This window comes from Pleurodeles waltl, chromosome 9, assembly GCF_031143425.1.
Source record: "Pleurodeles waltl isolate 20211129_DDA chromosome 9, aPleWal1.hap1.20221129, whole genome shotgun sequence".
Classification (NCBI taxonomy): Eukaryota; Metazoa; Chordata; class Amphibia; order Caudata; family Salamandridae; genus Pleurodeles; species Pleurodeles waltl.
In genome coordinates this window covers 266,937,922-266,953,803 of record NC_090448.1, presented here as the reverse complement: position 1 = coordinate 266,953,803, position 15,882 = coordinate 266,937,922, and the positions used below count along the sequence as shown (strand labels likewise).

At 43.9% G+C, this 15,882-nt stretch overlaps 1 protein-coding gene across 1 annotated transcript in view; it reads left to right on the top strand.

The window, feature by feature from the left end:
- The window catches only part of IARS1 (isoleucyl-tRNA synthetase 1), a 703,557-nt gene that overhangs the window by 377,788 nt on the left and 309,887 nt on the right, over positions 1-15,882 (top strand). Inside the window, exon 20 of the mRNA XM_069206674.1 lies at positions 7,919-8,039. Within this exon, the coding sequence (XP_069062775.1) occupies positions 7,919-8,039 (121 nt within the window). The remainder of the gene's footprint in view (positions 1-7,918; positions 8,040-15,882) is intronic.

The following is a 15,882-nucleotide window of genomic DNA, read 5'->3' as shown; positions in this document are numbered from 1 at the left end:
TGGTTAAGTAAAATTCCCAACCAAGTTACAATATATGACACATCTGAGGACTAAATAAATCTGATTAAAGTCCCCATCCATAAGCAAAAGAATACCTGCCCGGCTCATAGCCCCGGAGCTAGAGTGAACCTATGGCGAATGGACCAGGCTGCAGACAAATATTTGGAAACTGAGCTTACTACCAGCGTGGATGTATCATATTTGCATATTCTAAAAGCATTAGCACGGTCCTGCAATAGTAAGACTTTGCACAGAGGGATAATCCATCTCCCTCTAGGACTCTTACATAGGGGACAGAAGAACAGCACATGCTCAGGTGTTTCCTTGCATTGGTGGCAATATATACATCGGTCAGTCGTGGGATTACTTGTCGACCAACGGGCTGTGAAGCTATTTCTAGGTAAAGTGCCATATCTTAACTGGAGAAATAAGGCGCGGGCATGTGCAGGTATAGGGAAGTCCATGAAAATTTTGGGCCGGGGTTCATGCTTAACCTGCAAAAACTCTACTGTTAACCTGCCAACCCTGTTGCGGTGGATAAGCTCATCGTTGGTTTTCTCCCAGTACCTCCCTCTAACAAGTTGTCTAGCGTTAGCAGGGATCAACTCAGGGTACTTCCAATAGTGGGGGAGACCTAACTTATCCCAAGCAAATTTCATCTCCCTCAACCAAATGATTTTTTCCCATCCCTGTGAGGATATCATGAGATCTCTTATTGCCACCCTAAATGGTTCAAGTTCAACCGTTTTCCATAATCGAATCCAGTATAGAAGCGATCTCAGACCCGCTGTGGCTTTAATGCGGTTTAATCCTAAGTCGAGTCTGAGAGGGATCATTGGTGTGCCCTTCCCTGAATACATGTCTGAGAAAGTGATTTTCTTTGGTTTGTAGAATATCCAGTTGTCTGTGGGAACCCCAGAGTTCCACTCCGTACAGGGCCGCTGCGCAAATTTGGATTTTGTAAATCTCAGAAATTGGATTCAAGGGGGGGGCTCACTGCAGTTCGAGCCTTACGTACTAATGCCCCACCTCTTTGACTTATAATGAGTGCCCCTTTACTGATGGCTGCCTCCCATCTACCAGAGTCCGAAAGCCTAATGCCCAAATAATCGAACTCTGAGACTCTTTCCAGAGGAGTTGAATTCATTACTATTCTTGCACATAATCTCTTTCTCGAGGCACTGAATAACATAAGTTTTGTTTTCTTGACATTAACATCCAGCCCATAGTCTCTACAGAAAACACAAAATTGATTGACCAAATCTTGGATTCCCATCGGTGATTTAGCTAGCAGGATAGTGTTGTCCGCATATAGTAGACACAGTATTTTCTTCCCAGCCAGCTTGGGCGAATCGTTGATACAATTCTCTAGATATTGGATGCAATTGTTTATGTATAAGAGGAAAAGGGTAGGGGCTAGAAGACAACCTTGTCTGACCCCTCTTTTGATAGCTACTCGGTCTGTCAGTTCGCCGTCCTTACCACACCTAATTTGTGCATAGGTATTCTCGTGCAGTCGAACAAGAAGTTTCAAGAGAAACACCTCTCCCCCCCGGTCCACATTCTTCCATTTGACTGCTAAGAACCTCAGGGCTTGATCTATGGTACTAACTGCGGGTCTAAACCCTGCCTGTAGATCAGAGATAGCTTCAGGCTCTGAAATCCATTCGTCAAGATGGAACAAAACTTGCTTCGCAAATTTTTTTGGGGAGTTGTCAAGTAAACATATGGGGCGGTAGTTGGCAGGATCACTGGGACTACCTTTTTTGAAGAGGGGAACTATCTCGGCTCCTTTCCAAGAGGGTGCGTCTGCCGCAACTGCATTACAGACTAAATTTAGGTAAGGGGCCCAAATGTCAGGTCTAGTCTTATATAGGTCACCAGGAATCTTATCAGGACCCGGGGCATTTCCCCAGTTCAGTGAGATTATTGCAGCTTTGGTTTCAGCTAGAGTGAATTTGATTGGGGTGGCCCCGGAGGTCAGACTGTCATCAAGGTTCCTAAAGGTAGCTTCGGGTGGCCCATCATATAATCGACCAAAGTGCTCGGCCCACACTGCGGTGAGGACTGAGGTGCCAGGCAGGGGGGATGAATCTCTACTGTCATCTGCTATCAATTTCCAAAAATTAGAAATATCGTTAGCTTTTGAGGTCTCCAGGATAGCTGCCCATCTGGCCTTCTCCCAACTCCTGCGCTCCCTATGACATTACTGTTTGTAGTCCTTCCTTGCTAGTCTTATATACTCTGCATGGCCCCCTTTTAAGGTTCTCAGTAACTAATGCTGAGCTTCCCTGCAAGTAATACTAAACCACCTTGCGCTGCACTTTTTCCTAGGTTTACTAATAATCTCTTTTGTGAAAAGATACTTTAAAGAGTTAAACAGTTCAGTATGAGCTGCTACAAGCCCATCACCGTCCTCTAAATGCAAAAGCATATGCTCCATTTGGTCAGCTACTAAACTATATATTGATGTGAGGGAACCAGAGGAGGTATTTCCAGACTCCCATTTGACATTACGTCTATTGTTTGTCAGAGCGAGCTGTTGTACATATGCCTTAGAGTGGGGGACTTCAAGCGAAGGCAAAAGATCCCTGGTCAATAAGATCAGTGGATCGTGGTCACTCTCTTCATGTTATTGCACCCTCATGTCAATCATGTGACCCCACAGTCGGATGCCAAATAAAATGTAGTCAATCTGACTCCTAAGAGCTCCTTGTCTAAAAGTGAGGTGAGAGTTAACATCTGAACGGGAGCGACCATTGCAAGCTCGGAGACCATGTGTTAGTGTAATGTCGGCGACTTGATGCGCTATTCTATTCATTCTGGGTCTTTTACTTGACACTAGCTGGGGGATGCCCCAATAGGCATCCTCTTCTTTATATAACTCTTGGACCAGAGGATCGGGCTGAAAGGTAACGTTAAAGTCCCCTGCGATTAAAATGAAATGGGATGAGGTGTTGCTATGAAGGAGGCTGTCCAATCTGATCAAAGCGTCGGAATCATAGTTCCTGCCCGCACTCCTATTGTATATGTTAATTAATAATAGGTCTCTCCTTAAGGGTCGATACTATTAAGGCCTGTAAATCAGGGCAGCCCGTATCTACAACTGTATTGCATGTTTAACTCAAGATGGGTTTTCCCACATCTACAGTTACTGTAGAAGCTCTACACCAAAATCTCCATCGTTATATCACATCTTGACTATGGAAAGGACGTTGTGTGTGTGTACTCATTCTCATTATCCATAACGCCACAGAAAGGCAATTACTGCACGTTCACATACTTGACCATATCTCACAGCAATAGAAGCCCTTCATTGACCACCAATCAGCAGACACTCTGCTTGCAATACTTTGTGTGTCACTCAGGACAGTCTATGGCAAAAAAACAACATTTATCCAAGTAAAACGCCAGAGATATTCAAGAAAGAGGAGACAGTGCTCCGGGGTTAGCATCACAGCTTAACATCTCTGCAAATAAGGAGAAGGGAATCAGCAGAACCTCCTTCTCTGTACAGGCAGTGAAGATGAAAATCATTGAAAACTGTAAGATTAACAATATGATTATTTAACCCCTCTTCATGTCCTGAGCACTACAGCGATTGGTTTGCGACTGCGTTCGCGGTCACAAAGCAATCTGGCATTGCACTGCGACTCGCAATTAGGAAGGGGACTACCCTTCCTAATTGCGAGTGGCAAACCCATTTTGCGATTCAGTAACCAGGTTACCGAATCACAAAACGGGTTTTGTGTCGCAAACAGCGATTGTCCCTTAGCAGTTTGCACCCATTTGAAATGGGTGGTAACCCATTCGCAAAAGGGAAGGGGTCCCGATAGGACCCCTTCCCCTTTGTGAACGGAACTGTAAACATGTTTTCAGAGCAGGCAGTGGTCCTATGGACCACTGCCTGCTCTGAAAAAATAAAACAAAAACGTTTCATTTTTCGTTTTTGTAATGCATCTCGTTTTCCTTTAAGGAAAACGGGCTGCATTAGAAAAAAAAAAAAACTGCTTTATTTAAAAGCAGTCACAGACATGGTAGTCTGCTGTCCGCAGCAGGCCACCATCCCTGTGAATGCCGCCACTCGCAAGTGGGTCGTAAATTGCGACCCACTTCATTAGTATTAATGAGGTGGGCCTTTGTGACCCCCTTGCGAGTGGCGGCATTCACAGGGATGGTGGCCTGCTGCGGACACCATCCTACATTCGAATTTGCGACTAGCAAATTGCAAGTCGCTCTGACTCTCAATTTGCAAGTCGCAAATTGGAATCTTCCTACATCTGGCCCTAGAAGTAATGTCCTGAAGAAAATATTTTTCATACAAACATCATAACCCAGGATGGTCCTCTGTGTTCGCTTCTGCTGTTGTTTGTGTGTGGAATCTGACACAGATTGGTAATGTGGAACATACCTCTAGCATGCTGAATACACCAACCCAGAGATGCTACTGTTAGCTGTGAAAGTAAGGACATTTAGTAGAAACTTCAGGGGACATAAGTCTGCTCTTGGGGCTACAATTTCCGTAGAGTCTCATTTAGAAAGTGGATACTCTCCTCTTTCTAAACTATTTCTCTCTCTTATTGACTTTTTCTTAAGGATCGTGAAAGGACCCTGATTCCCAACCTGATATCACCCATTCGACCACTACGCAGTGTTTAAGGGGGAGCAAACCCCTGTTGGCAACACCCCTGTATCCCTACTATACGCCGGTTTTTCCTCACCCTTAGGGGTCAAGCAGGCCGGTATTGATTCTCTAATGAAGCCACTAGGGATGTGAAAAGTCCACTGGACAACCAAGAAACGTCGATCCTCCAGACATAAAGGCTTGACTCCCTGAGGGCACAAAATATTTACAGAGTTTTACTATGCCTTCAAGTCCCTCTGTTATCTTGGATACTATTCTCCCAACTCTAGTGGGGCGAATACCAGAGAGTAGCAAAATGGTGAATTTTCCTGTGAGAGTTTAGGGACAGACTCCTCTTTAACGGATAAAATTACACAAAGACCTTCTTGCCGCTAGGAAATTATAAGAATCGTCCCTCCCACTCTTCAAGATCGGTTCCCCCTCTCACTGCTAAAGATACTACCACCCAATACCAAGAAACAATCAACTGACTGAAGCTTCCCCTCATGGTTTAAAGCCCATGATTACTCCCACTCCTGGATTCCTCCCACTCTTGTACCCGCCAAACATGGCTCACCTCAATAAACGTGTAGGTGGGTAGGTATCTGCATAGGCATAGTGGAGTATGACTTGTGCCAAGGCCAGCTCCCTACCCTTTTTTTTAGGGTCGAGTGCAAAGCGCTCTGTCCCTGGTGTAATCTCTCTATGGGCTTTTAACAACGCCCATGTCAAGCCCAGCAGTTTGGTTGGTTCGTGGGCTTGCCTTTTAAAATTAGCTTGATTTAATTAATGAAAGGCATGCATACGTCATGCCTTTTCCAGTGTTTAGCCTGCCTCGAGTGCTCCAGCCAACTACTGAAAGCATACAAGCCTCAATGTTTTCCATATGCTTTCTGCACTATTTTTTCTTTTTATTTCGTAGGCAGTGTGATCTCGCCGGGCAGTAGTAGAGCGCTTTGCATGACATCGACCATGTTACATGGATAGTTGCACCTTTGCCGGTTACATGGATAATTGCACTTTGCCGATACGTTTCACTGCAAGCGAACTTCTGTTTCCTTTTGAGTGTTTTCTTTACGCTCAAGGCAGCCGTCGTCTCGCTTATGTGAAACTGTTTTACTTTTCAGTTTATTTGGCAAGAGAAGTCCGGTTAGGAGTTTACAACGTTAATAGTTTTAACACGAGTAAACTCAAGACCCATTGCATTGCAAATGCTTGTTGTTTTTTTTCATTTCACCAGAAATGACCCTGATGCCCACGGGCATTTCAAGTAATCTGAAAGATCAAATCAGGGGCCACATTACCCATCTGCTCCCCTTTTCAGTAATGCTTCTTCAAAATGGAATTCTACTCTGTAGTGGCAGCAGACTTAAGACTCTGAGTAGGAATCCTTTCAGACGAGTGTTGGGTGTCTGTCTCGCAGAGATGCATCCTTGAGACTCCTGCTCCTGCTTCAGTCACAAAGCAGAAATCCTTTAGGGAGCAGTAAATTTTTAAAGGGGTGAGTCTCCAATTTCCAATACCATGTCTCTCTCTCTGCCTCCCTCTCACCCCCTCGGCTTGGCACATGCAGGCGGTAGAAAAATGTCTGCCATCTTTCCGGAGGGGGTTGGTTGGTGGGTTGTAGTCCAATACTCTTACCCTTGGTAAAGAATGTTAGAGAAACAAGACTAAAACGTGTTTGCAGAAAAGTGAATTCTGTGTGGGAATTTAAGGCCTGATTTTCAGGAAGCACTAGGAAAGTGATAATGCCTTCTTGGCTGTGAAGAGAATTCCACTAAAAAGGCACCTTTGCCCAAATCAAATCCTGACCTGATTGGAGACACGTCACCTTCGACCCGCTGCATGGACTCTTCATCCACAAGTGATATCTCCTTAATGTCATTTCATCAACCTATTGTGACAGGCATATGTGATGTTTAATAGGCACTCTAGCCCCACCCATTCATGCTGTGTTTAGAAGCTAAAAAGAACAGTGAATTATGAACTGAATGGTAGCCTTCATAAAGCAGTGCAGTAAAAGGCTGGGGTGCTTCAGCAAATACTTCCAAGATTTGGGAATTGCTGTTGTCATGGGTTTTGTTACATGTTTTTGGGGCATTAGGAATCTCCATTCGTACCAGTCACCTCAAGCAAATATGGTGAAAAAGAGGGCTAAACTAAGAAATTGGGGACTGCATACGTCACCTAAAATGGGATATGATGAATAAGGGGGACATATTAAAAAATTGGTGACCACATAAAAGACCTAAACATGAGTCACAGGGGTGAAAAGTACAACAGACATCCTGGAAAGCTCACAGCTATCTAACATGGAATTAATACAAAAATAACCAGCAAGCATAAAAAATAATTAAGTGCACATAACCATATCAGTAGGCCTGAGCTTCTCCCATGGTTAGTTGGAGTATTTCAGTGCTACCTTTATAGACTAGACTAGAATTACCATTAAACACTAACAAACAGCCGCCAGGCTCTTCTCGTGGAAGAATGTGCAAAGACATTGAAGGCAATACAGTATGCTAGAGTCAAATGGCTGATTTCACAAATTTCTGGATTCCTCGCTCCATTGTGCCAACTTGAGAATGAGGCTGCTTTTTCTAAAACAGTTAGGCTAACTGTGTATTGTACGATACAGAATAGGAAAATGCCCTCTTGAATACCCTAAAATTAAAAATGTGTGTAACTATGCAGTAATGATGTGCTTTAAGCAGGTATAAAAATCAATTCACAATTGTTAATACTAAAAGAAAGTTGTAAGAAAAGTTTACGTCCCCTGGGGAGCAGTGAGATATGTAAAGGAGAGAATGAAATACAAAATAAGAATCGGGTGAAATGATAGAAGAAAAGAGTGAAGCTGCAAGATGAGACTTGAAGAAGAATATGAAACATAAAAGAGGCAGGAAAAAGTAGAGGAAGTGGAGAAGCTTAGTCTTACCACGTTTTTGTGCAGTTCAGACGTACTACGCAAAAGTTATACCAGTAAATCAGACATTTTGCAACATGATATTGCCTGTGTGAATTACACCAACCTCCATAATCAAATAATATTGTAACAAAAAAAATCATCTCTAATCTACTCAGAGGTAAAGAGCTCCTCCCAGATTTGTCATAGTCAAAATAAAATGTTATGCGCTATATTTGTACAGTCTCTCCCCATTCAAACGGTAAAAAGCAATTTTAGTGAAAATTAAGGCAGAATACACATAGTAATGGTTGACACATTGGCCTCTTTTCATATGAAGTTACACAACTGTTGATTTTAATATCCCCTCCTTTTGATTGCTTTTCCAGGAGGATGGAGTTGAATTCCTTTACAATGAAAACACAGTGAAAGAGACCAATAATATAATGGATAAGTGGGTTCTTTCCTTCACCCAGTCACTTGTTCAGTTCTTCAAGCTAGAAATGGCAGGTAAGGTGCATAAGCGAAACATGTGCGATTTATGTGATTTGTCTGGAAAGTATGTGTGCTAGTGTGGGCTACATGTTGGGTTTCATATGGTATAACAGGTTTCCTCCAGAAGAAGTGCAGATGGAAATGAACGGGGAAAATCACCTCTCACGTGTCGGCTCCATAGTGTGGCTGCCAAACACCAGTTTGAACTGGTTTGGTGATAAGGTCACAGGGTAATCAGGGGTTGTTGGGTCCCAAATGTAACATTTAGAGTCATCTACTGCTAGGGATCTGTGCCCCTTTGCTCTTGGACCCAAACTGAAGACAAAGTACTTCTCTGTAGCACTTGATTCTAAAGACAGCAAGAAATATCAGTCCAGGGCTTAGTCAGGGCATTAGTGTGGACAGACACTCAAAACTCAGAAAAACACCAATTACTACCAATAAACCAATGCCCAGTAAGTTCTTTACTTTGAAAAATTAAACACATTTTAATTCACACACTGCTATATACTGCATATAAAATGAAAATTGGCACACTGATCAGAAGATCTCTTGAGCCTCTCCTCAGCAAGGGGGCTAAATAGGAATGTCTTTAAAAATGCAGATACTACCAAACCACTGTCTAAGGTGATTGACACAAGGCTTGCACAACATAGAAACCTTTGCCTGTGGTGTTTGTCATGGGACTTACACAGTAAAAAAAACTCTAGCTATTGCCTTTGTCTCAGGAATTAACAATATACAATCCAACGATTACAGCATTTATCAGCAGTTTTGCACAATTCAAGTCTTTTTACTATTATGTATGGCACAGGGCTTATAAAATATGGATGCCCTGGCTTACAGTATTAGACATAGTGCACAATGCAAGACTTTTTGATTAGATTGTCACAGGCCTCAGTTTGGAACTTGATCTCTGTCACACAAATTGGTTTCCTTCCAAGGAATACAATAGATATGGGTCACCTTACACATCATGTAGGTGTACCCTAGTTTATGTACCATTTGATAAAGGTGCGTAAATTCCCTAATGTTAATGTCATTTGTTTATGTATAAGGTTAGTGGTGTGGGATGCTGGTGAACTTCACTTCCTACTGGTTGTCTATCTCCTACTGTGATTTTGTAATATTTCCCATCACCTTAAAACCTGCACCCGTCCTTTCGATGCTTTGTATTGATATAGGTCTTTGTCTGTAGTAGCAATTTTTAGGTCGCCCACGCAAGCACTTTGACCTGTTGTAAGTATTGTTGGCTTTTAACCACACCCATCTCACTCCCATCACTTTCATGCGTTCATGGGCCTGCTTTCAGCAATCAGATGATGTAATTGGTAAATGCTTTACGTTTGTCCTGCCTTAAGGCTGTTTTTGGCACGCCTTGCAGACTCCCCCGTAACATGGATCATTGCACGATTGCCAATATACTTTAGCGTGGGAAACAATTCTTTTTCTTTTGTCTCTGCCCTTTGTGCTGCATGGCGTTCACTGTGAACAGGCACAAAAGCTTGAACTCGATCGGCAGGATTGAAGCGCTGGTCACATTATTCACAGTCAGCAAATCAGAGACATCCCTTGTGGCTCTCTCCTTAAAACAGTTGAAATTGGTAAATGCTTTACGTAATTCAGAAATCTTAAAAACGAAAGCAGCTCTCCTGATACTACAATATTCACTGCTCACGGGAATCTTGTCCTATAATGCTATACAGGGCATTAATTTTCCAAAACATTTTTGCTCATAACTCAGCCTGTGGTGGCCCAAGGACAATGGGATCACCACCAACATGTTCACCAAAACACACTATTTCTGTCTAGGTAATCTCTGGGTCCTCACACTAGGTTAGATCTTTTGCTGCTAGACAAGAGAAGGAGTGACACCCCTACACCCCCAAAACTGGATCTCTTAACTGCGGGATAGTTCATAGGCTAGCATCAGAGAATTTAAGTGGTCTTGTAGGAGCAGAGGGACAAGTGAGATTCTGAAGGTATTTTGGACCCTTATTTGATAGGACATGGAAGGTGAGTGCTAGTGCTTGAAAATTAACGGCCTTTAAACTGTGAGGCAATAGATAGATTAGGTACATTTAGAATTAGTTTATTTGCAACATTCTGCTTTCCGGTCTTAACTTAAGTGGTCTTTGGCATCAAATAAAATACGTGAGCCAGGATTGATCAACAAGTCAATTCAGCCACATTTTTACGCTTAATTAAATTGCACATTTAAATCTTTAAAAATATTTCATGCACTTCAAACAACTGGTGACAAGAATGCCAGGTACTGAAAACTCGATATTTATTGTTGAAAAAGCCACACAACAGATGCATGGTCTCATCCATTGTTTGTCGAGTTTGCATATACATTACATAGGTACTGTTTTGGTTTTGTCTTCTTGATTGTGATACTGTAGTTTTGTGTGAGCATAGCCACCACCACCTTTCGTCTGGGAATCTGTGTCTATATTCCTTTCAGTCTAGTTCAACAATCATGACCATCCTAGGACTGTACTACATGCTGCATCTGTAAGCCACTGGTGTGTTAGTGGCTACACAACTTTTCCAGTACAGTAACATTGTTGGCCTTTGTCCATCTTAATGTTCCACTAATGCTGCACATGCTTTAATATGTAGTTAAAGCAAATAATAGTTGAAGTATGTTTGTTGTTAGAAATTGAGTTTCTGGGTAGCGGAAGTATGCACCCTGTCCAAACAGGAACCACAATCCTATTCAGGGTAAGTTGGATGCACACCATAAATTAGCCTGTGCTCACCCTCTGGTAGCTTGGCACATAGAAGGCAGGCTTAATTTAAGAGGCAATCTGTAAAATATTTGTGCAACACTTCAAACAGTAACACAGGTCCAGGAGCTGTAGCCGATGAGCTGAAAATCTTTTGTGTCTCTGAGACTTAAGAAAACAGAAGGCAAGCCAGCAAGCCCTTGGAGTCACTCTGGGATTTGGGTTGGAGAGATTCAGGTCCAGTCCTTCTCACTACCAGGCACAGAGGGCAGCATGCAGCAAGTCAGCAGAGCAGGAGTCCGGCTGAGTGACAGTCATTTCAGTCGCACAGCAGTCCTCCTTCCTGGCAGGGTATCCACGTGTTCAGAAGTGTACTGAGTAGGTAGGGTCTGATGTCCATTTCTAATACCCAGTGGAGCCTTTGAAGTGGGGTAGACTTCATAGAAAAGGCCTTTAAAGTGCACAGGGTCCATGCCCTGGCTCCAGACTCACTACAGGGGGTTATGCAGCCCTTTGGTTGGGATCAGGACACTGTCTGTTCAGTTTTAAGTGTCAGCTCCTCCCTCCCATTCTGCTCAAGATGGCCCGTCAGGCTGTGGATGGCTTATCATTCACATCTAGGCTCCTCTATTTGAGACTGCCTGAAGGTAATGAGGAAGAGCTCTGTATTATCCACCCAGATGTGTATTCAGAGACCGGCAGAAGGCACCAGATGGTTAAAGTAAGAAAATGCCAATTTTCTGAAAGTGGTATTCTCAGAATTACAGTTTAAAATCCTACTTTACCATAAGTTGTGATTTTCAAATTGTGATTCTAGAGACCCCAAACTTGGGGTTCCCATCTCTTCCAAAGTGTCCGTCACACTTATAAAAGGTAATAAGGCAATCCCAATGTTATCCTGTGGGAGAGATAGGCTTTAAGTAGGAAAAAACAGATTTAAAAGTTTTCATTACTAGGATATGTAAAATATAAAAGTACATGTCCTACTTTTTAAATACAATACACTGCACTGTGCCGTTAGGCTGTCTAGTGCCTACCTTAGGGTGAAGTGTATGTATTAAACAAGAAGGTTTGGGCCTGGCAAGAGAGTTAACTTGCCAGGTCGACATGGCAGTTTAAAACTGCATCCACAGGCTCTGCAATGACAGGCCTGAGTCGTGTTTAAATGACTACTGAAGTGGGTGCTGCAGGCCCACCACTGTCATTTAATTTACCGGCCCTGGGTACAGGTAGCGCACTTTACTAGGGAGTTATACGTAAATTAAATATGCCAAGTACAGACAAGCCAGTATTACCATGTTTCAAGCAGAAAGCAAGCCCACTTTAGCACTGGTTAGCAGTGTTACAGTGCCAAAAGTCCTAAAGCCAGCAAAAATGAGGTCAGCAAAACAGGACGTCAGAAGGCAGAAAAGTTAGGGAAAGCACGCCAAAGATGACAGGTCTAACATTAGTCAATAACCAGTTTAAAATCTGGTGAGTGTTGTGCATTATGTGCCCTCCTTTGTTGCCCAGGAACTACAAAACATAGTTGTAATTACAGTTGTACAAGGTAGCTTGGCCTTCAGTGAAGTTTTAGACTTTTGTTAAAAAAAAAACAAAAGTGAATATATGTGAAAGCTTCCTGTAGGAAACTGGCACTTGTTGCAGTTACCCCCACTTTTTGCCTGATATTGATGCTGGCTTGACTGGGAGTGTGCTGGGATCCTGCTAACCAGGCCCCAGCACCAGTGTTGTTTCCCTAAAAATGTACCACTGTTTCCACAGTTGACACACTTCTGGCACACAGATAAGTCCTTTGTAAAAGGTACCAGTGGTACCAAGGGCCCTGTGACCAGGGAAGGTCCCTCAGGGCTGCAGCATGTGTTATGCCACTCTAAGGGACCCCTCGCCAAACACATGCACACTGCCATTGCAGATTGTGTGTGTTGGTGGGGAGAAAAATGCAAAGTCAACATGGCATCCCCCTCCAGGTGCCATGCCCACAAAACACTGCCTGTGGCATAGGTAAGTCACCCCTCTAGCAGGCCTTACAGCCCTAAGGCAGGGTGCACTATACCACAGGTGAGGAGCTAGCTGTATGAGCAATATGCCCCTACAGTGTCTAAGCCAGTTCATAGACATTGTAAGTGCAGTGTGGCCATATTAAGTATATGGTCTGGGAGTTTGACATTTCGAACTCCACAGCTCCATAATGGCTTCTTTGAATACTGGGAAGTTTGGTGTACTGGGTTGTCAGGGTGTGATTTGTTAAGAAAATGCACACAGAGGGCACCTTAGAGATGCCCCCTGTATTTTACCCAATCCTTTTGTATAGGACTGACTGGTCTGTGCCAGCCTGCCACTAGTAGACAAGCTTCTGACCCATGAGGCGAGGGCCTTTGCGCTCTCTGAGGCTAGAAACAAAACCTGCTGTGGGTGGAGGTGCTCCACACCTCCCCCTGCAGGAACTGTAACACCTGGCAGTGAGCCTCAAAGGCTCAGGCCTCGTGGACTCTCCAGTTAGAGGAGATGCATTCCCCCTCAGATAAAGCCCCACTTTTGGCTGCAAATTCTGTGGGAAACTTAGTGAAAACAAGGAGGAGTAACCGCTTCAGCTGGGACCACACCTAAGATGTCCAGAGCTGAAGTGACCCCCTCCATGCAGGATCCTCCATCTTAGTTTGTTGGACAGGGACCAATAGTGATAGGAATGTGCCTCCCTCCCCAAAGTGAGTGGACACAACGAGGGACACTACTGCCCTCTGCCCTCTGCCCCCTGTAATGCCCCTAAATCTTGTATTTAAGGGCTTCCCTGAACCCAGCTCACCAGATTCCTGGCGACCCGACAACAAGGACTGCTTAGCTGAAACCCCCAGCAGAAAAGAAGGAAGATGACAACTCATTTGGCCCCAGCCCTTCCAGCCTGTCTCCTGCTTCAAAAAAGCTGCAAAAGAACAGCGACCTGTCCAGCAGGACTAGCGGCCTCTGTCAAGCTCTAGAGGACTGCCATGCACCCAAAAGGACCAAGAACTCCAGAGAACAGCGACCCCGTCGAAGAAAAACCAACAACCTCACTCTGAATGCGTGAGTCCTGATAACTCTGCACCCGATGCCTATGGCCCGTGTCCAGGTGGTCCACCCAGCTAGAGAGGATCCCCAGGCGATTGAGAGTAAGTGCCCACCCTGGGTTGACTCTCTGCCACTCCACGACGACGCCTGCAGAGGGAATCCCGAGGACCCCCCCTGACTGCAAACACTTAAAACGAAGATATCTGACCCCAAAGGACCCACTGCACCTGCAGCACCCAGGTCTTGGAGATACCAACAACTGGTGCAGCCAAGTTCCCCAGGTGGCCCTCCTCCCTGTCCAACCAGTGGTGTGACGGAGACACCACCCTGGACCACGCCTGCAGCCTCTGAATGAACCCCGGGGTCCCCTCTTAGACCAGCATTGGAAGTCCGATGACATCTTTTGCACCCTGCACCCGGCCGCCCCTATGCCACTGAGGGTGTGTGTTTGGTGCCTATTTGTGGCCCCTCCAGTGCTCCTCTAATCCCCCCGGGCGGCCCTCCGAGCCACGGGTTCTCACTGCAGTCAGACCTGATTCCGAGTACCCCCTCTCTCCATAAGAGTTACATTTGCTAATTTTTTACGTCTGCACCCGGCTGGCCTGTGTTACTTGTGGTTAACTTGAACCCCAACCAGTGGACTTCCTAAAACCCAGAGACTGAAACTGTAAGTGTTGTACTTACCTGCAAATGGAACTATAATTTCTTCCCCCCTCCCAGGAACTGTTTATGAAATTACAATGTCAATTTTTTAAACAGATTATTGCAAATATTTCAAAAACGGTAACTTATCAATTTAAAAAAAAAAGTACTGTTGATACAGGTGTGAAATACAAATCTATTGAAGTACTTACCTGCAACTTGAATCTTGTGGTTCTAAAAATAAACTAAGAAAATATATTTTTGATATAAAACCATTGGTCTGGAGTTAAGTCATTGAGTGTGTGCATCTTCTATTGTGTGTGTGTGTGTGTGTGTGTGTGTGTGTGTGTGTGTGTGTGTGTGTGTGTGTGTGTGTGTGTGTGTGTGTGTGTGTACATCAAATGCTGATCATGTGCAAAAAATATTTCAATTTTCCATAAAAGCCAACACGAGAGTAGTCAAATGGACACATTTTTAATGTATTTTTGTGAGTCCCATTTAAAATTGTGACAGAACTACACTAAACAAAAGGTTAAGATCACCCTGGCCATCCATGCATGTTTACATGCAGATTTAAAACATTTTCTAAAAATGACTGTACAGAAAAAGCTCCCATACATATTCAAAAAGTGGTTGGCATGCTTTCGTTCAGGCATTTTCTAGAGTAACTGTACAAAAAGTGGCCCCATACATTTACGGAAAGTGTTGATGTGCTTCGATAAACATGGAACAAAATTAGGGACAGCTAAAAAGGACCATAGTTCCACATTTCCATTGCCAGACCCTGTAAGTCGATACAATTCATCTAAGCGTACACATAGTCAATGTATTTTATAAAGTTAAACAAGAGTTGCATGTGCTCCTCAATTAGACATTGTATCTGATAGAAGCATCTAGCCACAGATTCCTTACTTTAAAATCTTCCCCAGGTGCGAGACTGGATCCGTAAACTTTTTTCCACCAGCATGTCTGCATGTCGGAAGAGGGCATAGCACGACTCTGTACTGATGTCGTCCACCGGATGGGACGACAAAGTAGTCCATATAACCTCCTCGATGCACCAACGTTAGTTCCTTCTTTTCTTCCTTTGCAAAGCTGATCCAGAAATGGTTGATCAGGCTGTTTTTTGCCTACTTCAACATCATAGTTGAAGGAACAATGTGCTTTTCCCCTTCTGTGTCTTCAGGCTTGAAACCTTGTGGATGACAAATGTCGACCATGGACTCTCACGCAATGTGTATGTTGTGACTCCTCCGTAGAGTGCAACTCCTGTCGTCAACTTCGACCGAAGGAGCTGTGAGAGTGCCTTATGAAACTTATGGCAGCACGGCTGTCAGAGCAGTCTGACTTCCTGTCGACCTAGGTCTCCTTCTCGTATTAAAGTCCATTCACTGGCCCTTTCAAGAAGTCGTTTTCGTGGACGTTGTTCTCCATCG